This window comes from Limulus polyphemus, unplaced genomic scaffold (genome assembly GCF_000517525.1).
Source record: "Limulus polyphemus unplaced genomic scaffold, Limulus_polyphemus-2.1.2 Scaffold11, whole genome shotgun sequence".
NCBI lineage: Eukaryota > Metazoa > Arthropoda > Merostomata > Xiphosura > Limulidae > Limulus > Limulus polyphemus.
In genome coordinates, this window is record NW_013665621.1 from 317,774 (window position 1) to 329,419 (window position 11,646).

An 11,646-nucleotide genomic window follows, 5' to 3' on the forward strand; every position below is an offset into this window, starting at 1 on the left:
AAAAAGCAAATCAAAATTGTCTACAGAATGTCCAGGACTATCTAAATATACATCTCCATCTCACTACATTAAGATCCCCAACACTCTTAACTGAGAGTGCACCTCCCCCCCCCCCCCCCGATTGTTGTGCAATGCTAGATATCAAAGGTGGGATAAGATAGACCTGATTTGCCTCTGTGACAGAAATAGTAATCCAGGAATTCATACCATATATTAGCTTGCTAATAAAATTTCTTTTTTTTAAAATACAAAATTCAACAAGGTAACACCAAAAACACTCAAAGTATCTCTGAATGATCATAGCACTGAGAAACCTGTTAGTGACGCTTTGTCGAAAAAAGTGATGAAATTATCTGAATGAGATGCTTATACACAGTACCAGGATAGAGGGCATATTGACATAGGTGGAGAGCGTTAGGAGACAAATATCTCCAAGGGCAATTAATTGGGGTATAAAAGACTGGAGCAAGCAAGAAAAAATTAGACCAAGAAACCCTGGCAGTCGAGTACCAGGTGTAGTGTGAGAAAAGGTAGGTACATTTTGGAATTGTTACATAACCAAAAAAAATATAACTTACTAATGCTTCTGTTAGTATGTCAGCACGATGATCAGAAGAAAACTTCATGGTATCATTTTTCTTTCCCCTCTTCATAGTGATGATAAATTCATTGCTTGTTTGCCCTTTTAGGTTAGGTGCAATGCTGACAAACTCAGCATAGGGCCACTATTTACAAAGAAACAAATTTACTCATGTTAAACTTGGTTAACTACACATGAATATTGGTTTCTCATACCTGAATTTTAATTACGTTAGAATGGATTTCAACTTGTTATATCTGCATACACAGTAAACTTAACTCCTTCACAGTTTTCAGCTTTAGGTCTTTTTCTGCCTCTACCACTCATTCTGTAGTGATGTTATCTAAAACTCTCATATTATCATCCACTGTTCTACAGTTCACTCTACCAACAATCAACCTCTAAACATTTTCAAAATTTTAGATAGCTTACCTACTTTCTCAGATCAACTGTCGGAGCCATTTAGTCTGAAGCAAACCAACAGTCTCAGAGTCACATTTCTGAAACTTTGCCTTTGTATTTCTTCATTAGTCATTTGTATATATTGGTCATTTATTTTGTTTTTACATTGCTAGTCAGTTACAGATATTTTACTAAATTCGTGTATCAATTTGCAAATGTGAAGGTTTGCTAATTTTTCTTATGACAATTCATTGCTGCTATTTCTCAGCATTTCAAATGAACACATTATCAAGTAAGCTAATGGAAGTGATGATAATAAATATATAAACTTACGGTAAATTAGTATTCAAGACATAACTGGAGCTGTTGAAGTTAAAAGAAAAAAAGTCTAAAAGAATATGCAGTACAAAGCAACTGAAATTTAAGTAAATAGAAAAAAGCTCTATTAATGTACCAGAAAAATTAGAAATTTCCAAAATATGAGCCAATTTCATATAATTTCTAATTTAATTCAAACTGCAGCTTTAATTTACTTGAAGGGCATCCATCTTCAGGCAATGAAACAGGTGGTTTGACCCTAAATTAAATGATAGACACCATAATCCATTTGAAAGTATAGTACATAAAACATCCATGAATAAATGTTGAAAACAATCTTTGAGAAAGTACTTGTTTCATTTCGATAACTTCTACATGCTTATATCAGACAATACCTCTTGAAAAATAAAAACATTCAAGCAGTGGATAAATCATGCACCACATACTGTTCATTTTCTTCTTTTTTTGTATTCAGATTTCTTACTATTATTTATTACAGATTACATCATGTATTTCTGTACCTGTAGCTTAATGAAGTTGTAAATCTGAAGTTTCTGAAATGTCTAGTAAATGCTTCATGTAATTACATTAGTTTTTCTTTTTCATTAAATTACATTTTCTGAAAAAATGAATCAATTATTAGAAATCAACATGTTTTGAAAAAGATTATATTCATCAGATGTGAAATGTGCGACAATAAGGGTAGCATCTGTAACAAACAAACATTAAGAAGTTAACCATACAGTGTCCAAACAACAATTAAAGATCATGAGCACAAAACAGCCACAGATAGGTTCATATATTAGCTGACATCATTACAATCAACAGTTATTTCTTACTCTGTATAACAAGGCAGTTCAGCATTGCAGTAGTAGAGCCAAATCTAATGAACTGTAACAAGAAATGGCTTTAGAATCGAGATGTTTTAAGTTTTTTGTAATATCATTCAAGTGATTACAACACATTAAAAAAATTACTATGTACAAGTTTTATTCTGAATGAATTTGCCATGAACTTTGGTTTTTGTATTTAAAGAGACAAACTTGAGTCAAATAATATATTTTAAACTCACCTGGTTAGTAATTTCCATGGTACCTGGGTTATAAGTGCTTATCCCTAGTGTTCCAACAGAAAATATTCTTTTATACCTAGAATGTAATACATTAAGTATACAATAGTATAAATGTACTTGTATATACATATATCTATTCATAGACACACCCATCTATATATATATATTGTTGAATGTTGTTTCACTTATAATGCATTTAAATACAAAATACCTCTGAACTGAAACAGGCTATCCAATCAAAGAGTCTACAATATTAGAGTTCTGGAACAAATATAATATTATCCTGAAACTGAAAAAAGGAATTAAACAAGGTCCTCAGCATATTACTGGCCAAGTTAATTAATTGTCAGTTATATACTTGCACAAAAATACCTTCAATATCTATCATCTACTGAAGAAATTAACAACCACTTTAACCAATAATGTGATGTTTACCGAAGGCACAAGTTTTTTCTCTTAATAATCATAATAAATTTTTAATATTTTTGTGTAAAAAATTTTATAATCTGTATATGACACATTTCAGCTTTATCCAAATTCATTTCATCCAGATGTTGTCTAAGTTAAGTTAGCTTTCATAAAAAGTATTTTGTCATTAACACACATCCAGATACAGAGATTGCTTTATGTTTGCATGTTTTGAGTGTTTCACCCTTGTTTGTTGACCTAAACCTTCTGTTTACCCACTTTTCTTTGCCAGATATGTTGGACTTGCCTATAACATTTCTTTCTACACTAAAATACCTACTGACAGTATCATGGCTTGCACTTAGATTTGCTTTCTTATATAAATAAACATTGTCTTAATGATGCTGTTATTTCTTTGCATCTTTGCTTTGGAGCACAAGATCAAACAAGATGATAACATTAATTTTGAGCTTGTTAAGAAAAAATTGGGAAGTTTAAAGAATGATAAGGCTCCTGGGTCAGCTAATATTTACCCAAGTGTTTTGAAGGAGGTTAAGGATTGGATACATGATTCACTTGCTACAATTTTTTTGTAAGTCCTTGAATAGTGGGCAAGTGCCAAAGGATTAGAAGTTAGCTAATGTCAGTCCTCTTTTCAAGAGAAGTGATAAAAGTTGTCCCAGTAATTATAAGCCTGTTAGTCAACTGTGGGAAAAGTCTGATAAAGTCATTTAACAAAGTTTAAAATTTTATTGGATAGTCAACACAGTTTCACAAAGGGAAAATCTTGCATTATAAATCTTTTGACTTTCTTTGAAAAGATTACTGCTTCTGTAGAAGAGGATAAAGGTGTAGATTTAATGTATCTGGATTTTCAGAAAGCATCTGACAAAGTGCCACATAAAAGGCTTGTAAAAAACAAGATTATCTCTATATGTATGGGGGATATGTTAGCTAATTAGATAGAAGAGTGGGTGGATGGAAGAAAGCACAGGGTTGTTATAAACGGAAACCAGTCAAACTGGATTAATGCAACATGTCTGACTAATAAATATGCTATACAAGTTGTAAATCTCTCAGCGAAGGTATAGATCACAATACCATATTGAATGATGTAATGCATAAGCTGCTCGCAAGCATACTTCATGAAGAATTTTTATTATTATTTTTTCATTATTTTACCTAATCTAACCTAATAAGTTTCTTATTTTTACATTTTAATTACTTTTACAATAGATAAAAAATATACATGATAAACAAAAAATATAGTACTTACCTTTGACCTCATTTTTTTGTTGTCAGCTGCTGAAGAAATTTAAGCCTACTTTTTAATAAATGATAGTACTAGTTCACTACATTTTTATTTAAATAATGCACCTAAGAACATGAAACAAAAACACACACACACACAAAACAAACAATGTACTAAAAGTATTATAATTCAACTGTTTTTTCTAACTAAGACAAGAGGGGCTTAAAATAATTTCCTTAGCTACCTGAACTGGGCACCGTGAAATAAACTGAAGACAAAACTAACAATACTCCATACTGAAAACATCATAGCATTTTACATCATTTGATAGATTAAAACTTTGCCTTTCTATTGGTTACAAATGATACAAAAAATCAGACAGAATTATTGGCAATTTGTGAAAGAGAGTATTTGACAGGTGGGCATGGTAAGCAAGTTTAATTTTCTAGTTTATGACTCCATGAACAAACAAGATAGAAGGCTTTTAAAATTAAACTTGTCTTAGCAATATCTATATTATAATGAATAATTTACATTAATTTCCATAATTCAGAGAGGGATGGTAAATAAATTAGAGAGGGGGAAGACCTAGAGAACAAATGTCATGATTCTCATACTAGGGGAGATTGAAGATTTATTTAAATATTTCATTACAAGACTAAGAACTTGAAACTTAAATAATGGTAAAATATGTTTTATTAACTATGTTTCAATGTCAAATTTATTCATATACATTGATAATAAAGTAGTTTAATAAAATTTTGAATGTAACCCTGTAAAAGGTCATGACATGAGCACTTTAACATAGTCATAGCAATAGGGTTAATGATTTTACTATAATGTTTTTTATTGCAATAGCTTGAGCATTCTTCACATTAAAACTAAATTATTAACATATTTTTTACACAATTAGATACTCAGTTTGAAATAAAAAATCTGATTTTACATCAACATCATCACAATTTTTTCCATTAAGGGATCCATGTCTTTTTTTATGATACCTCAAAGATGAAAAGTATAAAAGAAGGAGCAGTGAACAAATTCATTAAATGAATCACTTTTTCATTCTAAACAGATAAAAATAAATAGTTTTCCAACAGATTTTGGAGAAGTATAGATCCAATAAAAAAAAACAGTGCATAAAAGATTTTTAAGCATCTCTCACATATTCATTACTATCATTAGTCACTTAAATCTAAGCTAACATGACTAAATATTTATCATTTCACATCTACTATAATATTTGAGAGGCAACAAGGAGCCTCTTGGCCAATTGTCTCCCATTTATTTAAACACCCATCTGCCTATATCTGGCCCCGACTCCACAGGTACTCATCAAGCCTTCTCATGTTGCATCTACCATGTTAGAAGGTAATCTATTCCAAAGGTTGACCACTCTGTTGAAAAAATAAAACTGCCTAATTTCCAAGTGACTTCTACCTTGCCAAATCTTAAATATATGTCCCAAAAATATGATGTACCAATCCTGTCTATTCTATTGATAATTTTGAACACTTCTATCACTTTCCCTCTAACACTTCTTTTCTCAAGAGAAAAATCATTTTAAGGACTTTTAACATGTCCTAATGTCTCATCCCCTCCATCTCAGGAGTCATCCTAACAAACCCCCTCCCCCTTTGAACCCTTTCTAACAATTTATTATTATTATTACTGCTTGTTTGGGAAATTTTGTCATTAAACATATCATGTAAAAATATGTTTAAGTATAAATTTCATCAGAATGAATACCATAGGAATTATCATAGCATAGTATAATCATCTCTGGTGCAAGTTGTTTACTTACAATTTAAGCAAAGTGAAATTACCTTGTATAGCAATGTATCACCAATTTGGAATGTAAACATTTGGATTACTTTACATACACACATTATTTTTGACTTATTCTCTTATATAATTTCAAAGAAGAAAATATAAAATACATTAATCATTACACTGTTCTGTACATAAATCTTATATATATTGTGAACTGTGATGTCTATCTGAGTATTCATCTGTCTCCCATTTGAAATAATGCACAAACAGGCAAAGCTCAACATTCACTATTGAAATGCAGGAGAACAGGCATGAATAAATTTATTTTGCAAGCAGGATATTCTACACTAAATTGTAAAGAATTATTTACACTCTCATTGACATCTCAAAATGTAAGGTAAATTAAAGAATAAAAATGTAGATTTACCATTTGTTATTGTTCAGTGGCTCTTAGCATGGCTGAAATGCTCAAGAATCACTTTTCCAGGTGGGCGGTATAACTAGCTCAGAGCTTTGGCTCTGAGTGAAACCAAGAGTGCAACACAATTAACATATTTTAAAGTCCATGAAATAGTTTAAATTGATAGATTAACTTAAACTTTTCCCACCCCTGGGGACAGGTACTTTTGCTTGTGTAGTACACATTGGATGTTTTCATTCACTAATGAATTTATTGCTATATCACCACATAATTAGATAGAAACCAAAGAAATCTTACAAACTTACTTGCCCTTCCATGAATGCTTTGTAACAAAATAACATGCCACATCTTTGTTTTCAGACAAAAAAGACATGATTGTTTTTCAAACTACCTGCAAATAAAAAACAAACACATTTCTAAGGCTAACTGTTTAACCAAATATTAACAATTTTAGGGTCAGTTCATTTGTATAAATAAGATAAAGTATATGTATTTCTAATTTCTAATAAAAATTTTTATTTATTTTCAAACTTTCCAGAAATCTCTATTACATTAATGGTCTTACAGTACAGAGGATTATTTTTACAGAACAAAATGACATTTGCTCTAAACTAGAAATAACTTATTTCTCAGAAATGAATAACAGCGAAAGCACATGGATAAAAATATTACCAGTTCAATACAGGTACTTCTTAACCTTACTAAAACTTATAAGCCATTAAAGAAAAAAGGGCTGCATCTTAAGATTTTCAGAAGCCATTAATGAAAAATGGCACACACTGGTAATGACTGCTCACAACTAAAGATGTACATATACATGTAACACTAATATGAAAGCTGACAGTTGAAGAGGATGTTCATATTGTAGCCGTACATTTACTTCCTCATTTTTGGATTTGAATTCTTAATAGCTTCCCCTAGCAAGGACATAAACAATGCTATTTATAGATCTTGTTTTAATGTGTGTTATGTGCATGTACTATTTTCATACTTCTTTAATTAAGCCATGTAGGCTCAGTTAACCCTAAGTTAAAGACTCTACCTACATGTATGTTACAAAATATTCTATGATGATTCTTCCTAGCTTGAAAAAACCACCAATACAACAATGAATGCACTTATTTTTCAAAGATTAAATGTTCTTAAATTTTACAAAAATAGTTATAACTACTTTTAACTTACAGAAGAAAATGAATATTTAACTTAAAAACACAAAAACAGCAAGATGATTGGCCACTCATGATGAGCAGATGAGTAATGCAAAAGACATCTGTAAAACAACTTACAACTTAACCATGGATGCACTGGGGTAGCAGCATGTCCAAAATCTAGGTGCATGCATATAATTAGCCAATAAAATTGTAAAATAAAACTAACTGCATAAACCATATCAATAGACAAATCATTCCACAAGTTCATAACATTAAATTTAAGGGCAACATAGGACTTGTTGGTCATTATACATTCACTAAACTAAACATTTAGAAAAGAAAAACACACACAATCATCCTTTATCAAGCTTTCACTTAAACTCCCTTAAATAAACTGCATCCATGACATGTGAAGGCAACACATGCTATTAGAAAAATAAAAAAGTTGTCCCCTAGTCACACTATTAAGTACAAAAAATTCTCCTGAACAATTTTCAACACCTCAATTTGATCCTCCCTAACTCCTCTTTTTTTTTAGACCAAAATACATCTTAGTTACTAAGCTTGATAAATTATAGTGGAATTCTATGGTATTAATGTAGTACTTTAAGATTTTTTAGTTATTCAAATGTATATAAAAACTAAAAAAATATTTTGTTTCATATCCTACACGTGCAAATCTTTTAAAGGCTTAGCAACCTATGCCAAGCAGCAACTGAGTACGAAGATTGTAACTAGAAGAGATAATTGTTTGCTTTACTTCTTTAGTTACTGTTCTATGTTTTAAGAAAAATAAGTTTAAGAACTTATTTCAAAATAGCAATAATCTGAATACATATATAATGTACAATGATTGAAATGTGACTGTATTTTACAAAATACTAAGGTCTGTTTTATGCTATCTGAAACGGTAACATGAGTGCACGTGAGCCGTGTCATTCTAACATATGTATTGTTAGCCAGGCATGGCTGAAAGGTCAATATAATAAAAATGATAAATATATATATAAATGTATAATGTTATGAGATTTAAGCTATTTAGTCTAAACATTTATATTTTCGTGTTATAATCTATGTTCATTCTAGAATAAAAAAAAGGCATAATTTATATTTATTTCCTAATTTTTTTATGGTGGTTGCGAGATCGGTCAAATCTACCAAACCATTCAGAGATTAATTACTGAAAATAACAAATAAAATATAGTTTTTTCTTAAGAAACATTCGATAATTATCTGGACATTATAAAGATTTCGCATGTGAAATTTCAAAATTTTCTGATGCATAAAAGTATTTTAAATCTTAAAATGAAAATTACTTTGCATGACAGATACGTAATGTGTGAAAAGAAAAAAAGATATAAGAAAAACATTGCTTTACAAACCTTAAGACTTAATAAAAAATTTGATATTTTGCATATGAAAGCATTTTAATGTTTATTGATAATCTGCCAAATTTTGTTAACATTCACTTACTAATTTAAAAGTTTTATCATGAAAACTATAACATGCACAAAATGGTTACGAGGTCAATCCCAGTGACCGAACCCGTGCTGAAAGAGTTAAGAGACTGATAAACCAGAACACCAAGATCCTTTTATTCCACAACACCATTAAGGTTATTCCCATCAAAATTATACTTATCAATTACATTACGATAACCTACATGCATTATCTTTATAATGATTTACAGAAAAAAAAAGATATTTAAGAAAAAGCCTGCAACAAAGCTTAACTTCAACCTTTTCATTGTATGACTCCAACATTCTATAGGAAGGGTATACAAGCCCCTACCTATTTTTAACATCTGAATAGAATCTCTACAAATTCTTAGTGCTCCAGGGGAAACTAGTCATACAATAGCTTACATTATTTAAACCAGTTATTATATTAGCAGTCCATTTCTGCACTCTTTCTAACAGACTGACTCCTTCCTGTGATGAGAAAATCATAAATTCATATAGAGCCCCAAATGAGGCAATAACTTCTCCTTAAATTTCAAACTCTTATAGTTAGAATCAAAGGCCCTATTTGCTCTTTTTGCTATCAATAAACATTCAACATCAACAATACCTGGATCTTTCTCTTCTTCCACAAAAACAATGTGTTTCTCACATAAGAAACACTTCCTCTTAGGATTCGTATAAACTAAGTTCATAATTCTAGATTTTTGAATAACAAAAACTTATCTTCCACATTCTGCATTATTTAATAGAGCTATTAAGTTCCTTTTGGATAAGATGCATTCCCAACAGATTCAGCTTTTCTCCAAAATTTCAATATCATCCGCAAACTTAAAAATAACACCATCTGAAAAGCTGCCAAGCAAGTCATTAACATAAATTTTGTAAGGAATAAAAACAATCCTATCAGATCTCCGATAGAACTTCATTATTGACATTCTTCCAGTCAGAAAAATGACCATTACCACTGTTACAATTTGTTCTCAATTTTCTGTCCAATTCTTGCCTTTCTTAACAGTTCCATCTGACTGATTAAGAAAAGGCTTACTGAAAGTTAGCTATGAAACATCAACTTGGCTACCCTTCTCTAAACAATAGATGACATTTCAAAAGAATCCAAAAATGAAAAAAAAACTGTGCTAAAAATCATTAATTAAATGCCATATTTACAGACATTTTCCTAAATGACTTATGGAACAAAATTTTAACACCATGCCAACAACAGAAGTCAAAACAAAAGGCTTAGAAATGTAATTTCCAAAATCCTCTCTAGATTCTTTTAAATAGGGGTCAAATTGGAAACTCTTCTAATCATCAGGAATTTCTACAGCATCAAGAAGCTTCTACATAATAACAGTTAAAGCCCAACTATCTTTTTGAAAAGTGAATTATATGCTAGAGATTGGCAAGTTATATAATAAGATGTTTGAAGAAACTGTAAATATATTCACTAAAAATAGTAAGTATAAATGGTGCTACTATAGCATACAGTCTACACAAATACTATCATCATCACCATTTTAATGATTCACTAAAACACAATTTCTTCCTAAATAATCTATATCTATGCATGTTTTTCTTCAGGAAATAATAATAATTTAATAAGTTATGTATTCCAAAAGAGTACCTTAAATTTAGGTTATAATTGTGCTAGTTTTGATTGTTGGAATTTATTTCATTCCCATTATATTTGCCCAAAAAACGTTATGTTATGGTATTTTAAACTTTATTAGTACAAAAGCATTATTTATAATAAATGACACCAATTGCAAATAAATGAAAGTTAAAATGGTGATGATGATAGTATCTGTGTAGACTGCACATTATAGTACCACCATGTAAACTAAAATAAGCTTAACTGCTGTAATTCTAATGTTATGAGTGTAAGGCATAAAATCAATTAGTTCAAGGCTCTAGTTGAAATAAAAGACTATGGAATAATAGGAATTACTGAAAAGAGCTGCAAAATTAGTAGGATTTACTAATCGACTAATCCTAGAGCTCATTAATCAATTACATTCTACTAATTGATTAATATCACAACACCAATCTTCCTATTTCCAGCTCATTTTTTTAGACAATTTCAAACTAATCTTTGTTTAATATGGTAGACATCTTCAGGTACAACAATTTAGAATTCAGTTAATTTTTGAATCCTACACTGTTGTACATAAAAATGTATCATATGTATAATGTAATAAAAAACCTTAAACAAACTGAAAATATGATTAATACTATTCTGTGGATTTCTCCCTATAAATTTTCATGCAAGTGCTCTACTAAAACTAAATAATCCAATTCTTTGACTTTAGACTTCATGTGATAAACTAGTATGATTCTTTTCACAGCATGAAATATAATTCAGTGAAAAATTCACTATTATCCTAGAAAAAACAAAGACAGTATGATCTTTACTATTTGGCAAGAAATCTGGTGATTATACTAGATAACCTCCTTGCAATTATTACAAGGATTTATAAGGTGAAAAATGAAGTACAGATCACATTCATATGAAAAACATCTTTGATTACAGATGTTTAAATTTTTTTAAATTCCATCATCAGTGTAACAAACATAAAAATGATCAAAGTTATAATCATAAAACCATCATAAGCTTTTATGCTGGAAGATATTCATATAGATGGAAGTTTGGAATAAACAAATTAAAATGATTAATATATTTACATTTTACAGTACAGACTGGAAGAAATGGTAGAAACACACGTGCACCTTGAGAAATCTATGAGAAAGTATGCAAGGAGAAGTGGTGTGTTTTTGACATGATAGCCTTATGACAGAGCCTTTTTCA

The 11,646-nt window shown here is 30.1% G+C and overlaps 1 protein-coding gene across 1 annotated transcript in view; it reads right to left on the reverse strand.

The window, feature by feature from the left end:
• Positions 1 to 11,646, reverse strand: part of LOC106478491 (dnaJ homolog subfamily C member 13-like) — a 150,041-nt gene that overhangs the window by 130,447 nt on the left and 7,948 nt on the right. Inside the window, 3 exon segments of the mRNA XM_013939042.2 lie at positions 579 to 725; positions 2,373 to 2,448; positions 6,532 to 6,617. Coding sequence (XP_013794496.1) covers positions 579 to 725; positions 2,373 to 2,448; positions 6,532 to 6,599 — 291 coding nt within the window. The 5' untranslated portion in view covers positions 6,600 to 6,617.